We start from the raw sequence: 21,711 nt of genomic DNA, 5'->3' as shown, positions 1-21,711 counted from the left end.
TAAAAATTAAAGGTGTCCCATCTGCGTCAGAGGGTAAAAATTGTAAATTTGTACTAATTATTAATATTCTATTCTAATGCAACTTAAAAAAAATCCTGATTTTCGAATATATTCATTTTAAAGCGAAATTATGAAAAGCTTTTATTGAATATGAGAAATTTTTTTTTTTATCAACGTTACGTTTTATCTTCTATCATTATAGCTGAGAAAGATTGAAAATCGTGTAGATATCAGGGGATTGAGCACCTACTTAAGAAAGTAAACATCACGAGAAAAAACGAGCATTTCAGAACACAGAATAATAAAGAATATTGACAGAATCGCAGATGAAAAGAAGTAGATTGGAATAATTTCTAGGACCTTTTGTTCAGAACTGTTTATTCCCAAAACAGAATTTAAGATATTTCAGGTACTTTTTTTAAGCAATGTCTATTCCAAAAACTAGAATGGAAAAAATTTCTGATACTTTTTTTTCTCCCAAAAATGTCGATTTGTAAAACTAGATTAGAACTATTTCTGGAACTTTTTTTCTTCTTCAGAAATCTCTATTCCTAAGACTGGATTAGAACAACTTAGATTTCTTTTTTCTTCAGAAATATCTATTCCGGAGTAATCAGAACTAGCTGAGATCGAGTGGAAAAATTAAAAAAAAAATAATACAAATCAATTATATTTATGATTATTTATTTATTTTTCTGTTAATCAAAATTTAATTTTTTTCACTTCATTGATCAGCTCTTTTCCGGGCGTAAAATATCATTTTCATCGTTAGACATGCAATGATTCATAACATTGAAGTTCGTTGGCATAAGGTTACATAATTTCCAACCTTCCTTCCATACTAAACTTACTGCATCGTTTGGTGTGATACAACGAGGCTTAAGTTACCGATTAAATCTTCCAATGAATTTGTTGACAGTTAAATAATTCGAGCGTTTTTACGGTTTTCTCTTCTAGAAGTTAAATCATGCATTCACTTCACGTAGTACGGTTATTTGACCGTGACTTATGACAGCTTAAGTCGATTCGAACACATGGCTTTTTCCCTTAAATGACAAGTTGCGCGTCTTTAAAAAGAGAAAAACTTCATGCATACTCCGATTATTTTTGAAAATTTAATTTTAATTTATTCTTTTAATTAATTTAAACATGTTATTGTCTGTAATTTTGACATTTTTGTCAGAAGTGTGACATTTAAGAGTATGAGACATGATTTATGAAGTGTTTCTTTTGTTGTTGTTACTTACACCACTTGCTAACACCAGCTAGCCTGCTTGAAATCAAGCGAATTTTTAAGGCAGAGGGGGCGTTTTTTATTTTCAGTGGTGCCATCTATAGCTAAGAATACGACTTCAGCCACATATACAGCCCGCTTTATAGGGAGGATCCAATCACATTCCATTCATTCATCCACAGATCGTAATTTTGACCTGAACCAGAGAACGATCAACCTACAATTCAGTACCCCCAGAGGCATTTATTTGTTATGGAAACTTTTAGGACTTTGTGACCCCGGCAGATTTACTGTGTATCAGTCACCATTTAATACACGGGGATTTTTCGGTCGGCGGGATTCGAACTCACGTTTGCACGAAAACGAACCCAACGTCCTACGAACCAGGCTATTCCGGTTTGTACTTCCTTGCATTGATAGTATTCAATAATCAACACAGTATTAAAAATCATGAACCAACTTTGGTCAAACACATTACATATATTTATGATGAAGCAACCAATAATTAGTATTTGGGTTAAAGCATAGGGATAGGTCAGAGGATTACAATCCATTTCAATATTAGCCAGATGGCATTAAAAAACGGGAACATCAGATGACTTGCGGACATTGAGAAAGATTTTAAAACATCGAAGATGACTAATTGATACATTATATATCTGTTAGACTCCTATGGATAAAGCACGTTGGAAATGTTGTGTTCAGCAGGGCTAAGACAAAGTATGCGCGAGACGTTTTTATTTATTTCGTAGTATTAACAATTTTGTTTAAAACTGAATTATAAGGTAGATAAATGAAAAATTTTCTTTTGTTCATAAATTTAATAAAACTAGGTGGCTCCATCTGCCATTCTCTTCAATTGCTTCTCATTCATCATTGTTTTCTTTCCTGCAACGTCAATTTCCCCAAAAAATGTAGAACATTTTGTTTTCAAAATACACAATTATTGTAGCTTTATGTAAAAACATTTAGTTACTATGCTAATCGTAACGAAGTAGACGATTACCTAGGTTTGAAACATAATCATCAGTATTGAAAAGAAAATTAACTTAAAAAAATACAGATAATGTGACTCAATAGGAGGAAATAAATACTCGCTGACGAGATTTATATCAATTCAATTACGGAATTGGGAACAGTTTTCATCACTCATTATTAAGTTTTTTAATCTTTAAAAATTTCACTATAAATGTTACGACTTATATCTAACAATATTTATCTCTCTCTCTCTCTGTTTTTTTTTTTGTTTTTTTTTTTTTTTTTGTTGCTATTTTAGATTGACAGTTAGCTCAAGTTTATAAAATAAAGAAATAAAGATCTCGTGAAAAAATAACAATTCTACAACTATAAAATAGTCAATACTTAAAGCAAAAAAAGCTGTCGAATCACAAAAAAGTATTTAAATTTGCGATAACTTTCGAACAAAAATTTCGTAGTGACATACGAGTTAAGATCACAAATAATAATGGCTCTCCCAGTTAACAATTCTCGAAGAATTAATATTAGCAGTTAACAGTTCACGAACAGATTAACAGTTAATAATTTTCGTACAGATAATATTAGCAGTTAATAATTCTTGGACATTTAATAATTCTCAAACTAATTGTCGTGCCTTAATTTTTTTAATTCCTGTATTTTTTTTTCTCCACGCCTTCGTAATTTCAAGTTCGAACAGATTAACAGTTAATAATTCTCGTACCGATAATATTAACAGTTAATAATTCTCGTACCGATAATATTAACAGTTAATATTTCTCGAACATTTAATAATTCCAGAATTAATTGTCGTACCTTTTTTTTTTATTCTTGTATTTTTTTTCTACACGCCTTCGTAATTTCAAGTTTCTATGTGTTATAGATTTTATTCAGTGAAGCAAAATGTAATTTAACGCAAAAACAGCACTTAAAATTTCAACAACTGTGGAAAAAATTGAAATAATAATAAATAAAAAAAAATAGGTTCGTATACAAAGTGTTCTAAGAGTTAAGTTCATAAACAAATATGGCCTGTTCAGCTTACCAAATTTCGATTATGTAATTTCATTCCAGGGCCTAGTATGATATTTTTTCTAAGCATTTCACATCAAATAATTTTTAAATAATCATCAAATGTTAATTTTTTTTTGTTCCATTATACTCCCTGTACATTTTTCGACGCATCCTAGTAATTTCAAGTTTCTAATTCTCATAGTTTTGCTAGCAAAACAAAATTCTAACAGTAAGCTAAACACCCTTAACAGCGGCGACGTCAGCGCCCCTTACAGTTTTTTAAATATTGCGAGAAAATATTTTTTTCAACATATAAAATTTCTCAAATATTTCATAAATATCACTTTAATTAGATTTAAAATACTTGGAATTGAGAAGTTCTTTTTAATAAGATAATTAAATGCTATTAAATGTCAAATACGGACAGTGAAAAGATAGACCTTGCACTGTCCAGGCACCGAAAGCTATTTAAAGAGCATATGCAAGCTTTGAAAGAGATAATTATCTATTATAAAATTGACTCAAAATAAAACAAAAATAGTGTTTAACAATTTAAAGCTATTTATCAGATTGAAAACTTATTAAATGAAAAACCAAGGCTTTAAATTTAATAACTAGAAATGCTAACAAACGATCGTTTCGATTTGTCGATATTTTTTTGAGAGAGACGACGACAACAGCAATAATAACAAAAAGCCAAAAATTTATTACTACGTTTTATGTTTGATAATGAAATAAAAAAATACTTCGCTGCTTTAGAATTTTAGTACTTGACTTGACTATCAGACGATTGGTCGATCGTCTGATAAAATATGTATTTTTGTTTTTGCCAGAATAAGTTTAACTGGATTCTAATTTTTCTATTCTATGTCCCCATTCAATTTTTCTTTTTATTAATTTTTAAGTCTTTCTTCTTCTGAGAAACGCTGTTTTAAGTGTTTTGCTTATCTAACTATTATGATATTTAACAAGAACTCAATAGTCTAACGGCAGATCATTGAAAAAAGCTACTAATTCTTATAAATTCGTTCTTTCTTTCTTTTTTTTTAAATTGTAAATTTTGTATCAAAATTTAATAATATTTAAAGTACATAACATAGTGAATTTTTGAAATGTACAATAATTCAGAAATTAAAAAAGAGACTTTTTGTAAGAGAAAAAGCAAAAGTTTTGAGTTATTATTTAAAACTATTAATTTAAATTTTAGTGATAAACGAACAGAAAAATAATAGTTTTAACTTTAAATTAAAAACAACATATACTGATGATTTTGGATTATATTTGAGTTTTTTTTAAATTATTAAAAGGGAGTTTGAAGAAGATTTTATCGCACTGTTTTGAAAAACGGTAAGTGCCGCTGCTGTTTTGGGTGTTCAAATTAACTCTTTAGTTTGTATTACTGTGTAAATTCATGACTGATCATGAAATTCGTGAGTTTTAGTAAAAAGTACCTTGCGGGTAGCTCTGCTGGCAGCAGGAGTAACTACGATTTTCGTTTATGAATTCAATGGGACTTTTTTTTCTTCTGAAATTCCAATTTGTTTGAAAATTGTCACAATTTAATAGCTTTTTATGCTTTTTTCTCACTTTTCTTGCACTACGTTACATTCTGTTTCGCAGCTGAAAAACTAAGATTTAGAAACTGGAAATTACGAAGGAGAGTTAACAAATGTAAAAGGGATGTAATAAAAAAATTAAATTCGCTTATTAGTTTGTATTAGAATTATTAACTGTTAAACTTGCAGTAAACTACACCGTGCATTCTTGCCCTACTACTCGCTGAAATGCAACTACAGAGTTGAACTTTGTTGTACTAAAAAGGCCATTTTCCTTTATTAAAAGTTAACGCGAATTTTTTTTCTTTCTAAATTCTGAGTTGATCGAAAATTACAGCAAATTTTAGATACTTTTTTTAGCGATTTTTTCACTTTTTTTTGTTTCAAATAACGATTATTTATCACCGGTTGTAGAAAATTTGCTTGTTAAACTTGTTTAACTAAATTTAACAGTTAAAAATTTAACTGTTAAACTTGTAGTAAACTATACCGTGCATTCTGCCCTACTGCTCGCTGAAATGCAACTACAAAGTTGAACTTTGTTGTACTTTTTAGTACAACAAAGTTCGCGTTAACTTTTAATAAAGGCCATTTTCCTTTATTAAAAGTTAACGCGAATTTTTTTTCTTCTAAAGTCTAATTTGATTGAAAATTACAACAAATTTTAGATACTTTTTTCACTTTTTTTTGTTTCAAATAACGATTATTTATCACTGGTTGTAGAAAATTTGCTTGTTAAACTTGTTTAACTAAATTTAACAGTTAAAAATTTAACTGTTAAACTTGTAGTAAACTATACCGTGCATTCTGCCCTACTGCTCGCTGAAATGCAACTACAGAGTTGAACTTTGTTGTACTAAAAAGGCCATTTTCCTTTATTAAAAGTTAACGCGAATTTTTTTTTTCTAAAGTCTAATTTGATTGAAAATTACAACAAATTTTAGATACATTTTTTCACTTTTTTTGTTTCAAATAACGATTGTTTATCACTTGGTTGTAGAAATTTTTTTTTCTCTCTCTCTGGTTATTTTCATTTACAAGCTTACGCTTGAATTGACGTCAAAAAAATGAATAAAATGAAAAAAAAAATGAGAGAGAGAGAGAGGGTTAGATTAAATGTTTTCAGTTATAAATCTGAACATTTATATTGAAATTTTTAAAAATATAAAAAGAGTTAATAATGATTAAAAAAAAAGTTTCCAGTTTAGTCATATATTGTTAACAAGTAAAACTACTTCTCATTTCTTATTTCTTATTATGTCCCATTGTCTGTATTATTTATTTTTAAATATTTTTTTTAATATTACAGTATTTTAGTCTTAAATCTGAGTAATCGTTCATTTTTTGACTGCTAAAATAGCAATAAAATGTTCTTACACAACATTGTAATGATCATATATTTTATAAACAAATAGATCTTTGTTTTTGTGCAAAAATTTCAAATTTTAAGACAATAAAAAAGTTGAATGTGAGGTCACCACAAGGTTGGGGAGCAGAGCTTCCTATTATGTTTAAATAATAGTTAGTGACTTGATAATACTAGTTTTTATTTCAAATAAATCAACAGTCAGTGATTATCTACCTAGCGCGTATTTTTTCTCATGTTTTATTCATATTTAAAAATAAATTGCTTTATAATATGTGATTTATAAATTCAGTAAGTAAATCAATGTTTTTTAAGGTAGAATTACAATTGTATCAATTCATTCAGTGAATTAATGCTTTGAAGGATCCATAAAAAGTGAATTTATGCCTTAAACGATCATTGAAATGCTTTGAAATATCTCTTAAAAATTAATTTATGTCTTAAACTATTCCTCAAATGCTTTGAAATATTTCTTAAAAACTAATTTATGTCTTAAACTATTCCTCAAATGCTTTGAAGGATCCGTTAAAAATAACTTTATACATTAAACGATCTCCAAATGCTCCCTTAACGAATTTATGCCTTAAACAATCCCTAATATGCCTGCAAGGAAAGAAAAATCGTGTTTCATTGCTGAGAAAACTATCTTTAAGAGCTCAACTGGATTTTTTTTTCGTACTAAAGGCACCTTCAAATTCGGTTCATTAGTCATTGATTCATTTAATGTATAGTAACTTAATTAAATAAATTATAATAATAAAAAAAAACTAGATAACTTTTATAGTTCTCGGAAAATCCGCGCACCTGTATCGGTAATTATGCACTGAGGAAAAGAAGGCTGTTTTTGTCAGGTTCGAAAATGGTAATAAAAACCTTGAATGAGAAACGTTAGCGACATTTAAATAGAATTGAGTAGCAAGGTCAAGGTTACAGTGTAAGGAATAGGTCAACTCAATATACACATTTTCATGAAGATTACGATGATATTAAGTTTGAAATTTTTAGAAAACGTATGAGTTATTTGCTGTATTGAACGGTTATTTAAGTTAATTTCTATAAAGTGTCCTTTGTATGTTAATACTCTGTCAAATTTTCTCCTAAAAATTGAGATTTCATTTTTTATACATTGAGATTTCATACATTTTAAGAAAAAAGTGACATCTCAACTGTTAGGTGAATAGCATCATTTGGAAATATGACTATTGTATAAAATACTGTTGCCCAGAAAATATAGGCTTCGCAGTGCATAAGTGAAGTTTATTTTTTTATCTTTATATATTTTTTATTTCTTTATTTTTTTTTATTTCCAATGAGCTGCACAATCGGTCTTCCCGATGAGCTGACCTAGTGCGTTCTCCAGAGGTGGTATCCACTCTTTCAGGACCACCACAATGGGTGAGATACCGTTGGTTATGTTAATTTGGACGTCTAGTTTCTGCCGCACTAGATCGTAGCACCGAGACTCTATTTGAATGCTAAAGTGCACTAATAATTTAATTTTGTCGGAAATGCCAAGAGCCAATAAGGCACTCCAGGGATCTTTTACATGCCGCATAATCATACGACATGGCCGCTGAGGATTTTCTGCATCCCGAAAATCCGGTGTCTGGGCCGGTGATTGAACCCGCAGACTTGGGCTTAGAAGGCCGACGACAAACCAACTGCGCTATCCAGCCCCTTTTTATTTTTATATTGCTTTGTATATTTTATATTGTCGTTTTTTTTAATTTTATATTGCCTTCGGGGAGGACTTTTTGATGGAACTAGCCCGCATTTGCGTTACATGGAGAAGAAAACCTCTCACGGTAAGCCTGACGGCAAGGGGACTGTAACCCATGATCCGTCTACCACTGGGGACATTTTACATCAGCACTGTAATCGGTGCGAGCCAGGCACGGAGTTCTAATCGACCAGCTATCGCTGGGATCAAACCCGAGTCCCCTTATTGGGAGACGAGAGCTCTATCCCCTGAAACACCTTTGTAATGTAAAAATTTAATCACAATTTCAATTACAAATTGAGATTTTTACTATTTTTTTCCGAAAATTTGAAGGCTCGAGCATTTTTCCGATCCAGAGACATACTTCCTTAATTGCATCAAATTCATCGGTGTTTTTTTCTTAAAAGTCTATATTTTCCACGTTATTTAGTTATTATAAATTTATCTAAGAACATTTTGTTAATTTGTTAATCGCAAGGAAATAAATGATCAACTACAATTGATGAAAAGAATTGGAGATCAAAGATAAATCGGAAGTCGTCATGGAGAAATCTTCAGAGGAAGGCATTGGCTCACATTGGGCTGTCTGGTCAACTATGATGATGATGATGATGTAATTATTAAATAATCAACTGTTCTTGAAAAAAATTTAATTTGATGAGTGTTGAAAAGTCTGTCGGACGAAGAAGTTTAACAGGTAGTTTTTAACTTCTTCAAATAGCGAAAAGAAAAAAAAATTATCAGATGGTTATATTCAAGCTGGTAAAGCAGTAGGATGATTGCTTGAGTGCTTAAAATGATTTTCACTGACTGGGTTACTAAATCTGAACTGTCAGAAACTTTTAAATCACCTTTCATAAATTGATACCACTTTTCTAAGGCACCATTTTCTATGATAACATTGTACTGGAGTACAATGTATGCAACAGTATTAGATTATTGGTATTACTGTGTAAGCTGGAGGACTCGCTTTCTGAGAAACATATTTAATTTGATTTTAAGGGCAGAAAGGTTACTTAAACAGAAACCAAAAGTGTAACAATTTTTATTAATAATAGTTTTGTATAAATAAATAATAAAAGTATCAGAATTCCAAGATTATGACCAGAATTAGAAGAATCAGATTTGAATACTAGATTTAGAAAAAATAGATTTGAATACTGGAATTACAAGAATTAGATTTGAATGCCAAAATTAGAAGAATTAAATCTGAATACCAGTTTGATAATGATTAAAACATAGGGGGATAACTTGCTCTTAATACATATTTCATTACATTTAATTTCCAAAGCTGTTATTTTAATGGAGACATAAAGTGTAGCAATTTTTATCAATAAGATTTTCGTTTAAATGAGTTATGATATCAGAATTCGAAGATTATAACAAGAATTAGGAGAATCAGATTTGAATACTAGATTTAGAAAAAATAGATTTGAATTCCAGAATTAGCAGAATTAGATTTGATTGTCAAAATTAGAAGAATTAAATTTGGATGCCAGCTTGAAAATGATTAAAACATAGTAAGATGACTCGTTCCTTGAAAAACACATTTCATTGCATTTAATTTAGAAAAACTCTTATTTTAAGTGAGACCTAAAATTTAACAATTTCTATTAAAAGTATTTCTGTTAAAGGCTGGTAATTTTGTTGAAATAAATAAAAATGCCAAATGCTTATAAATAAATTTATGTCTTAATACGATTATCGTTTAAAGTTTACAATCAAATAAACTTACCTATTTCCTTGGCTCTATGAATATTTGATTCAAATTTCGTAGATTTTTGTTGAATTCCTGAAAAATTAAGGAAATTAATGAGAAATCAAACTTTCAGAAAATTGGTTCAACTGAACTCTTAGAAAAATTGGTTCAACTGAACTCTTAGAAAAATTGGTTCAACTGAACTCTAAGAAAAATTGGTTCAACTGAATTCTTAGAAAAATTGGTCCAACGTTAACCCATAGAAACCGTACTTTAAAAAAGATATCTGCTGCAAGCCTAAATAAGCTATTAAATTGAACCATGCTATCGTTTAAGTTTAACTTTAGCAACATGTAATCAAGTTTAATAGTATTCAGTTTGAACGATAATATGGTTCAACTTGGGACCGTTTTAAAGTTAACACGGTATTTCGCTCTCCAAAATTTCCAACGGTGTAACATTAACTGTAAAAATATTATTTACTATAATACAATTTTACCAAATTTAAGTAATTCTGTTATCTACTGATAAGTGCAAAATACTGGAGAGAATTCGCCGTAAACCTCAATTATTTGACTTCATTTAACATTAGCATTTTATTTTAACATTAGCTTTTTTTCAATTCTGAAACAAAACATTTCTTATAATAATATTGCTATTATAAAGCAATTTTGAATGTAATAGTTATAATTTCATAGCCTTAATTTGAATGAATTGTATTTATAAAAATATTATATTCTTGACGATTATTTCATTTATTTTATTGAAAAACTCAGCAATTGTAGATATTTCATTCAAAATTTATAATTCCCAAAGAACACTAATAACCCAACGGGTTAAAGTTTGTAACATTCTGATTGCAAAGAAAAATCAAGAGTTAAGTTTTTTTATACTTGTAGGTTCAAATTCAAAGTATAACAGAATATTCTATCTCTATTACAATAAATGAAGCATAAGATTTACTTTGTAGAATAAAATGTTTCTCATTTTCCCCAGAGCAATAAGGAATTTAAAATCTAGTTTCATTTTTGCTCTATTGCTATTCTGGTGAGCAATTATCTTTTTATTTCTTTTTTAGTTTTACCTGGAAAAAAAGTTGCACTACGACGCATTCAGGAGTCAGTAACTTGTTGACACTGACCAGGGTCAGATATTACTTTTCTGTGACGCAACAGGTCAAAGTTGTCATAATCTATTTATATAATATTATTTTGACGAAAAAGTGTTTTTTTATTTTTTTATTACATGATAAGAGCAGTTGCTAGAAAAGATGGCGTATTAGTTATCCCGTTTCCCAATAAAACCTGTAATTGAATATAATTTTATAAATTTTGAGATATTTCGAATGAATTCTTTTTTATTTTCAATGTAACAGTCTACCATTATGAAACGAAAATTTTTGTTAACCTTTTTTGTGAGTTGATGAGCGAAGCGAACATGCGTCCAGCCCCCTAATTACCCATATAAATGAAAATATAAACATTTCGTGCACTAATTAAGAGATTCTCGTCATAGTTTTAATGGATATCATTCAATATCGGCGAAAAACATTAAAAACAGCAAATATAAACTTTCCAGAAAGGCTTTCCTGAGAAATTAGATTTCTCAAGAACGATTCGACCGATTTCGCTCAAAATTTGCATTTTGTTATATGAAATTACATTCTTTAAGATGATCAGAATTTATAGGGATTGATCGGATTGCATTCTTTAAAATAATCTTTGGCTAAACGAATTTTATAATTGCGTGTAAATTATTTTCAATTTGCTTAAAAAGTTTCCGAGATATGGTGAAATACGCAAAGAGCAAAACGAGCATTAAGGGCTCCAATTTTTGGAGCGGTCTTCTTACCAAACTATTTGGACCATATTTCTCAGATTGCGGCAGCCCCCTATATTTCGGGGGTCAGAAATGTTAGTCTGTCAAGAAAAAAAAGGCATGTTTAATCAGGGAAAGTACGTTTTTGTGCCTGATTTCGCAACTTTAAATATCGTCTGCGCTTATTAATTAGCAAATTTGAAGTCACCCCCTTGAGACATTAAGATTGAGTCCTGGAACGTTAAAATCCGATCATTTGATCAAAAGTTATTCAGGGTGGTCTCAATTTTTTTGTTGGCGCTCTTTACACCAAGTTTTATACTTCTATCATTAAAGGAGGGTTTCCTTCAATTATTTTACCAATTTGCCGTACTAATTAGCATGCGTTTTATAACAAAATTAAATATGAAAGTCTTTAAAATAAGTTATTGGTTTGTAGTGAAATGCATTAAAGTTAATTTAAACATAAGAATGGAAATTCGTTTGCATTCAAAAGATAATTTGAAAATAGTAATAGATAAATGAAAAACGAATTATCTTTTATTGCCTAATTTCGAAGTTTTTTTACGGGTTGTACTCATGCATCATTAGTGGTACGTAGAAGCCCATTTGAGTTTAAAACTATTTAAATTGCAACTGTGGTAACCTACCTAAAACCTAACAATTTATAGGCTGAAATAATTTTAGCTTTAAAAAGGAGTTCAGATTTTGCAAAATATTTGATTTAAACATTGTAGTTGTTAATTACCTTACTGAAAAATGGAAGATTTATGAACATGGAAAATATCCCCGAGACAATCTAATTTAACAAATGTGAATAAATCTAAGAAATAACCTTACATGAAATGCATTTAAAAAAGAAACAAAAACGTTATCACTGTAACGGAAAAATTAAGGATTCTCACTTTTAAATGACGCTTGCAAAACCCTCAGTCATAAATGGAACCCATAATTTTAAAATAAAAGACTGTTGTTCAATATTTCAGAAATACCGCGCCAATTTGGCACCCTTTGTCTTAGCATCCTCGCCACTGTTTTTTTTTTTGTAACCCAAAAACAGTTGAAATTTGGTTGTTGATCTTATAGCTTGAGCGTGCTCTTACAACACCTCCTAGATAAGAGCAGGCCTCAGCACGGGTTACCATAAATATCCTTAAGTAGTCCAAACGAAATGACATATTTCGTATTTTCAACCACTGCTTAGTACCCCTAACGAAATGACGTCTTTCTTATTTTTCATCTACTGCGCAGTTAACTTCGTTAGATCGGACTACTAAATTGATCCGCCGGCCTTCCTTCTTCTAGGAGGTATTGGCTCGTCGCACCGATGAAAATAAAATTTGAAATACAGTCCATTAGTTTTTATTCATTCGTTATCGAACAAATCAGCATATAAATCAATTAAATTAGTATCGAACAACTGTTAATAAAAATAAATAAAAGCTTAAATTAGTAAAGTTTCTTTCTGCCATGTTTAGCTGGTTCAAAAAGACATTTCAAATCTGTAAACAAAAAGCTTTTCATAACTTAAACGAATTAAAAATCAAAATTCTTTTTTGAAATGCTAATGAATAAGAATTAGTTTTTGCACATCCTATAAAATCGCTAGTTTTAATGACATCCACTTACTTTTGAATGGAGGTTCATCCATGATGTAGTTGAATGTACCCCAGACACATGGTGCCACTGAAGACACTTCCATTTCTTTACCAGAAAAGAGACCCTTTTTCTCAACTTCGAACTTGTCAGCAGGAAAAACAAATAACGTGACTGGCAACATAAGGACACTGAGAACAACCAGCAAGAAGCAAGCCCACTCCCAAGGCAATCCAGCGTCATAACCATACTAAAGAAATACACATAAACTCAGATTAGATGAACCATCAGACCATTGACGTGTATGTTGAGCACGGTGGTTAAAAGCACTGATTTGTCATTGAAAGGACTGGGGTTCGATTCTAAGTGACTGCTTGAAGCACAGCCAGCTTCAGATTAATAAATAGCAGCTTGCTTGGGAAGTAAAGCTGACCGGTGCGAATATATGTTAAAAGTATAATAAAGTCGTACAACAGCCAGTTGTTAGCTAAGAGTGTCCTAGAGATTCACAATTTCTAGATCATCGACAAGATGATAACAGAGAGATATCACCATGTTGATAGATGTTGCTATAGTCTGTCTAAGCTAAGAACTCCTCCCGCCACAAAGTCTGAGGCCGTCTGGTGCTATGGAAACAAGAATGGCACATTTTAGGGAGGGTAGCTTCACCCAAGGACTAACACAACAGACCGAAGAAAAATATTCCCTTTCTCCCGCCGACCTGAGGCGAAACCACTCCGAAACAGTGACCTCGCACCCCTACTTGAAATAGTCATACATCGTTACCATAGTCACCGCCACAGGTCCAGACGAATGTCTGGAAGAGTTCTTATTTTAGACAAACTATATGTCATGTTGATAGATGTTTTCATGTTATGTCATGCCATGATAGAACACCATGTTATGAGATATCTTATGATAACAGATCCGTTTCAAAAATCGCCCTCATTGAGCACGGGTCACCTATATTTCCCAGACAAAGTGGAACTCAACGAGCTGAAGTTAGGTGTGATTTTATAGCTGCCACTTGGGATAGAAACCCAGCTCTTTCCAATGATATCGCGATGGCGTCTACATTGCGATCTAATGACAATAACATCCACATCACGATGGCACAGTACTTTTAATCACTGTGCCATCGTGGTTCCAATGACCCACTTCCAACGACACTGACGATGAAGAACTTCCAATGATATCCACATTGCAATGGCACAGTGTTTTTTAACCACTCTGCCATCGCGGTTCAAACTTCATGTTTAATAATGTTAAATAAATAATATATTAACATGCATGTTTATGTATGTTAAAGTAGCGAAATCAGATATTTCTCCATAGATCATCTAATATACATACTAACTCAATAATTAACATTATATTAATTTACTTCAAAGATGATTTAGCGGCTTGTGGGAATGAATATGATTTAAAATGTTAGGAGCAATAAGTCACACATTTTCCATAAGTGGCATTTTTACATTAAACTGTTCTTTGTTTCCGGGTAGTACTTTGAAAATTTTCAGAATTTCCTCTAGATAACAATAAATATTGTAATGCTTACATGAAAAACGCTCTCTCAAACAATTTAAATCGTGGTTTATCCTTATATTGCCCCAATCTTTTCATTTGCTTACGTTATTGTAAAAGAAAAATATTTTTATTCATGTAGTCATTTTGTTAAATGTCCGAAATATAACGTTTTATCATTCACATTGGTAAATACCGACATTTGACATACATTAAAGATGAAGGCTATTTTTTTAATGATCATAAAATGTTTTAATAAAATAATTCTTTTAAAAAAAATCAATAAAAATATTTCTTTCGAAATGATTTTTGTTATATATCATTATTACTCACTTAACTGAGAAATGCCGATATGCCCTAATAAAAAAGCTATGCGATTTTTGTTTTAATTATTACAAAAGAAAAATAATTTTTCTAATTCACGCTCAGTGTTCTAGAGACAACTTAGAAACACGAATTTCAATCTCACAACTTTAATTTTTTTTAGTCCTATTGTGCTTGCGAGAACGGATGTTTTTACTGAAATTAAACTCTGGCATCGTATTTGCAAACTACTTTAAATACTTCTGTAAAATACCACAAATGCAGCAGTAAAATATCACAATTTGAGGGAAACATATTTTTGAAAACGTGGATGCTATGAAATATACAGTATTAATAAAAAAATTTACTTTAATGAAAACAAAAACTGATGCAGATGCACTGAAGGCTCCACTGTAGAGTGTAATAATTGTCGATCTCTTCTCAGGAAACAAGTCAGCAATCTATAAATAAAAATAATCATTATAGTAACAGTCATTAATGCCTTGATTGTTAGAAATAATTGTCACATAAACATTTCCAGAAATCATCCTTACATTGAAGTCATCAGTCATAATAATTTTTGTTATAATAACTCTATTATTCACAGTAACAACTCCCGTTAAAATATTTAACAAAAAAGCCATGCGCCATTGCTACACATCTGGGCCGAGTTTCGCCTTCCTGCTCCTACCAGCTTGTGGCGTAACTACCACTACGAAAATTAAACATCAATTCACTAGTATATAAAACATTCTAACTTGATTCAATCACGAGGTACCTTTTGATAGATGAAGGTTGGCATGGTCGATAACTCCGCCCCCCACATTGGTGACCCGGACGTGATATGATTACGCAAATCTTGTTAGTAACTCCCACTTCGATCTGGTAACGCCTACTTCGATGAACGGACACCACTAGTTGCTGTACTTGTAAAAGACCGGGAGAGCTCGATTAAGGTTACCGGTTTTTTTTGTGTGCTGAATGTGAGAGGTGTATTAACTACACGGTCGTATAGTCTCTCCTGTGTTGCATTTAGCATTCGAGTGTATACAGGCTGACGTTGTGTATGATCGAGACGAGACTGAGTAGCAACAGCGTGAGGAGGTGGATAATGTCGCAGTCACAAGTCACCAGTTCAATGTGGACATCAAGATGTTAGAAAAAACATCTCCCACCGAAAACCCCCCTGCCAGCGATGTCATCTGTCTAAAACCGAAGATGACTCTATTAAATGGGATAACAGTTATAGTAGGAAGTATTATCGGATCAGGAATATTTGTAAGCCCGAAAGATGTCTCAAAAGGTACCGGAAGCGTTGGCCTATCTCTCGTGGTATGGATCACTTCAGGAGTTTTATCGATGGTTGGAGCCTATTGCTATGCCGAGCTGGGCTGTATGATTACAAAAACAGGAGCTGATTATGCATATATCATGGAATCGTTTGGCCCATTTGTCGCCTTTTTACGTTTATGGGTCGAATGCATGATTGTCCGTCCATGCTCTCAAGCAATAGTTGCATTGACCTTTTACTTTTATGTTTTGCGACCCATTTATCCGGACGGTGAACCACCTGATACAGCTATTCGTTTTTTGGCCTGTTTATGTATCTGTTTGCTTACGTTCGTAAATTGCTGGGATGTAAAATGGGCAACAAGAGCCCAAGATTTGTTTACGTATGGGAAGTTGATAGCCCTTATTGTTATCATCTCTACAGGCTTCATAGAATTATTTAAGGGCAAAACAGAATTCTATTCCTGATAAAAATTCTGCTGGGGGAGTATTGTAGCGTAACTACCACTACGAAAATTAAGCATCAATTCACTGTTATATAAGACATTCTAACTTGATTCAATCACGAGGTACCTTTTGATAGATGAAGGTTGGTATGATAGATAACTCCGCCCCCCCCCCACACTACACATCTGGGCCGAGTTTCGCCTTCCTGCTCCTACCAGCTTCAAAACAGTTTTGGCGACATTATTCCATTCTTATCATAGCAAGTAAAAACTCCCACTGATAAATTTCTTTACTTGAAGTATAAGTAAATAGCATTTGAGCTGAATATTCTTAAAAATGTGCATTCCCCAAAAATACCAAAATAAGCTCTATTTTTTTTGTAATGAAAGTAAATGATGAACATTTACTTTTTATAAGCATCACTAGATGGCGGCAGAAGTTATTATAGTTAATAGTTCCATAAAGTTTTTAACTTATTGAAATCAAAAATATCGATTTACTATGCTATAAAATTTTCTTTTTTATAAGGAGGGCTCCCTATCTTCTTCCATGGAAAAAGAGAAAAACTATTTTAATGACTCATGAATAGCACAAAAAGCAAGTTTTGTACATTTTATTCTTGATTCTTCATTCGCAACCGGATTCGAATCCCAGTCATGGCTGGTTGATATGAATTTCACACTCAACTCGCACCGATCACAGTGCTGACGTAAGATATCCTCCGTGGTAGACGAATCTTGGATTAGAGTTCCCTTGCCGTAAGGCTAACCGTGGGAGGTTTTCCTCTCCATGTAACGTAAATGCGGGTTACCTCCACCAAAAAGTCCTCCACGAAGGCAAATTTCTCCCAATACTTGATCCAGGAATTCCCTTGTGTTCTGGATTAGGATCAAAATTGCAAGGCTACGGAGTTGAATATTGGTAGCCGTAAACTTACAATTGGGTAGGCTGTTCCACGATGGTTTTAAATAATTTAGCAAAATAACAGGGGGAATATTTCACTTGTTACTCAAATTACCTGTTGAATAATTTATTTTTTAAAGTTTGTTTTCTCAAAGTGGCAACAGCTTTATATCTAGCTATTCGAGCATGAAAATCATTTTTATAGAAAAGTGTAAAGGTTTATACTCTGACAGAAATACGAAAGCAGTTGTAAATGACTGTAAGTTCGTTCCTGCTTCAACAAGATATAAAACAATGATGTTCTTGGTATAATAGAAATCTAAAAATTAAATCTCGGTGATGTTTTTATTCAATGGCAAAGTAAACTGTAATATATTTTCTACAATAAATACTATTTTTGACGCTCTTCTTTTGACATTCTTTAGGCTCTAAACAGAAAATGATAATAATAAAATCATAATGTTCTTAGATGGTGTACACGATTGTACACATGCGCTGGTTCATTGAATACTATAATTTCAACAAACAATACTTTATTTAACAATGGTAAATAACCAAAATCATTGCACTATTGCAATGAAAGCCACGACTGGCTTAAACAAGAGTTCAAGAGCAACTGAGCAGTCCACAACAATTGCTACAGATGACGCTTCGCTTAAGACCGAACAGATGGTACTATAACTTCGCCATTTAATATAGCAAGGCAAAAAAAAAGAACAAAAAACTGAAAACATTGTTTTACGTAAAACAAAAATCGTTAGAGATTAAGTATTGGGACAAAAATCTGCTTCAAAGTTATTCCACTAAGGGAATCGAAAAGGCCAAAGTTTGAGGTTTTAAAGTTAAAGTAAAAGTTTTAATTTTAATCAGTATATACCAGGGGTTTCCAACTTACATGTGGCTGGGGGCCGCAATTAAAAACACCAGTCAAATGGTGCGCCGCAACTTTATCAAAATTTTGCGTAGAACTCTTTTATGTTTGAAGGAACATTAAATATTACTGTAAGATTTTTATCAAAGTCTTTTTAATATCAAAAACCAAAATAACAAGCATTACAAATAATGCTTGTTATGTATTTGGAATCTTCTCTTTATCAGAAACTTAGTGATAAGATTTTTTTTCTTTTAAATTTAATTCTGTGATATATTAAAAAATTTTTTCCAGCTTATTAGGAATTATAGCAGCAACAACAAAAAATTCTCGAACATCTGAAACTAATTTTTTTTTCTTCTCCGCACATGCGATATTCAATTCAAGGAATTTAAATAAAACATGAAATTCATTCCCTCTTTTATGCGTTACAAAGCTTATAATTGTTAATAATTTCGTCCAAAATGAGTAGTTTCAAAAAGTTAAACGGGAGAATTTCTTCGAAAAAATTTCTGATATGCACATGCTGCATTATATTAACAAATTACAAAAAAAGGAAGAAAAAAAAACGAAGTAAAAAAGAGCACGATTATTTTTGTATTTGAATAAAATATATTCTTGGGTGCAAAACCTGAGAAATAAATTTTTTTGCATCGCTGGTTTGTTAAATTTCACAGAAACGAAGAAATTATGTTTTCTTAAGCGAAAGAAAAGTATTTTAAATCCATATTGATTTTTTACGAAGATTGTCCGCAAAAAAAAGACAACTAATATATTTTAGATCGCGGGCCACAAAAAAAAAGCTTCGAGGGCCGGATGCTGCCCGCGGGCCGCAAGTTGCTAACCACTGGTATATACTGTCTCGTTATGAAGAATCGGCTACTTGCAACTCGAGAAGAAGTGAAATGATTATGTCTCACCATGTGATTTAAATATAATTTAATTGGATACCTGTAAACGACGTCACGGATGTGTGTCGAACCCGATTGGCTTATGAATCAACAAATGCCACAATTTTACCTATAATGACGTCACTTGCCGGTTTCCTATTATTTGACTTGGATCTGCGCATTTTAACATTAGCTTATTGTTCTGTTCTGAAAAAACAGTAAATAATTCTAACTATTTTGCTATTATACAGCAATTTTTAATTTTAGACTATTAACTTTCTAGACTTTAAAGTATACAAATCGCTCATGAGCTGCCGCGTTTTGGACTAATAACAGACGTAAATATGAAAATACACATTCTTTTCAGCAGCAATGCTAGCATAACTCATAATTCAGCTTGAAGGTAATCTTCATTTAAGCAAACTAAAGCATTCCTTATGCATTTTCCTTTGCAATGAAAACTTTAAAACCACTTATCTCAAAACATAATTTTTTGAGTTGTGCAGCTATTGCAGCCCATGAGCGAAATAGCTTAAACATTTTTAGGAAAAAATACATTAAACTTTTAAAAAGATCGCTAACTCGAGCAATATTTTTTTCAATTAGAAGAAATTCATTCAAATTAATGAATAATTCTCGAGTTTGGAATATTTTTATTCGCGCAAATAAGGCGAAGTTGGAATAACTTTAAATATTAAAAAAAGAAAAAAAAAAACATCAAAAACACTTTTTTCACAAAACTTTGGCTTTTCTTAATATTTTCATTTTGCGCCATTTTCTTTTTCTTTATCAGATAAGGCGCTAAACTATAATATCTGTCAGACATGAATAATTCTTGCAAATTCATATCAGTTCTTACAAATTTATATACAAAATAATACATTTTACACTAAACTTATTACTTCATAAGGCGATAACTTCAAAAGCAAAGAGATAAGATTTCTTTCCCCAGGTGTGAAAAAACCCTTTATTTAAAAGCTGAAATGCACTTTCACAAGATACAAATTTCACCTTTATCAAAAAATTTCACCTCTACTGAAAAAAAATAAAAGATAACTAATTATTCTGTTTGGTACGCGGAATGAATCATTAATAGAATATATTTAACCAAATGTTTTTACTCTCTCTGTAAGTAGAAATTCCAAAGTGATCATTTGTTGAATAACACTGTGATATAATATTTAATTATGCGCATAATTAGTTTCTATCATTGGGACATTTCCAACCAGTTTTGTAAATGTGACTTTATTTTTGGAATGAAGGTATGGTACTCTTAACAAGAAGAAATATCAGAATTGTCATCAAGAATGTTTGAAAAATTGTAAATATTGTCATTCTTCAGCGCAAATGGACATTCATAAGATTGCTTTGCTGAATGTGTAAAATTATTGGCACATCCAATATAGATTAGCCAATCCTCAGTGTAGGTAAAATTACGGAAGTGAGTACCGGGTGTTTTTCCTTAACCATAAAAAAATCAGTGCCGACAGCAGAAAATTCCTGGGCCACATTAAAAATAAATGAATGACATGGTCATATATCAAAAGTGTATAACTGTAAGTCATGCTACACAGATATAGTTATTTTAAGTAATACATGTAATTATGAGTTGTACAACTTATGGTGATATAATGTAGAACTCAATAGTATAACTTATACTAACTTTCAAACTTATTGTACTATAATAAATATATTTGAACTTTCAAACTTATTGTACTATAATAAATATATTTGAACTATAAAATGGATTTTTCCCCTATAGAATAAATATTTATTTTATTATGATTTGTTTAAAGGTAGTTATCATCATCATCATCATCAATGGCTCGACAGCCCATTGGGCCTTATTCTTCTCAAGAAGTTTTTTCCAGGCTAACCTTTTTTTTTTGCTAGTGTTTTCCATTTTTTAGTTTTTAAAACCAAAAGGTCTTTCTCTAGGCCATCTATCCATCTCAAATTCGGCCTGCCTCTTTTTCGTGTGCCAACTGGTGTGACATTAAAAATACAAAATGTACAAAGTGTGTCGTGGTGGATCAGGAGATAAAGCTGTTGCCTCTCAATAAGATTCACCGGGTTCAAATCCCAACGAAGGCTGGTCGATACGAATTCCGCACTCAGCTCGCACCGACCACAATGCAGGCGTAAAATATCATCAGTGCTAGATAGATCATGGGTTAGAGTTCCCTCTTCATCAGGCTAATCATGGGTGGTTTTCGTAGTTTCCTCTCCATGCAACGCAAATATAGGTTAGTTCAATCAAGAAGTCCTTCTCCTAATAATTGATACAAGATTTCTCGGCCTCCTGGATTGGGTTCAAAATTACAAGACTACGGAGTTGAACATTAGTAGTCATAAACTCAAAATTGGGTCTTCTGTCCAACTACGGTTTTAAAATATAAAATAAGAAGTATGCATAGCAGTTTTCTTGCGTATTATTATTCTAATTTAGGGTGGTACTCGAAATTCTTCAATTGCTATTTTTATATTTAATAAAAAAAGTCAAGC

The 21,711-nt window shown here is 31.5% G+C and overlaps 1 protein-coding gene across 2 annotated transcripts in view; it reads right to left on the bottom strand.

The window, feature by feature from the left end:
* LOC107440994 (equilibrative nucleobase transporter 1) overlaps nucleotides 1-21,711 on the bottom strand; it is a 104,953-nt gene that overhangs the window by 13,029 nt on the left and 70,213 nt on the right. For both annotated transcript variants that reach the window (XM_016054115.5, XM_016054114.4), the window contains exons 6-8: nucleotides 15,174-15,266; nucleotides 13,012-13,228; nucleotides 9,601-9,657 (exon numbers count right to left, since the gene is read on the bottom strand). In XM_016054115.5, the coding sequence (XP_015909601.1) occupies nucleotides 9,601-9,657; nucleotides 13,012-13,228; nucleotides 15,174-15,266 (367 nt within the window). The remainder of the gene's footprint in view (nucleotides 1-9,600; nucleotides 9,658-13,011; nucleotides 13,229-15,173; nucleotides 15,267-21,711) is intronic.

The sequence above is a fragment of the Parasteatoda tepidariorum genome, chromosome 4 (genome assembly GCF_982258835.1).
Source record: "Parasteatoda tepidariorum strain Cologne lab strain chromosome 4, Ptep-v5.0, whole genome shotgun sequence".
Lineage (NCBI taxonomy): Eukaryota > Metazoa > Arthropoda > Arachnida > Araneae > Theridiidae > Parasteatoda > Parasteatoda tepidariorum.
Note: the sequence above shows the minus strand (reverse complement) of the source record. Positions and strands in the feature narration are given on the sequence as shown.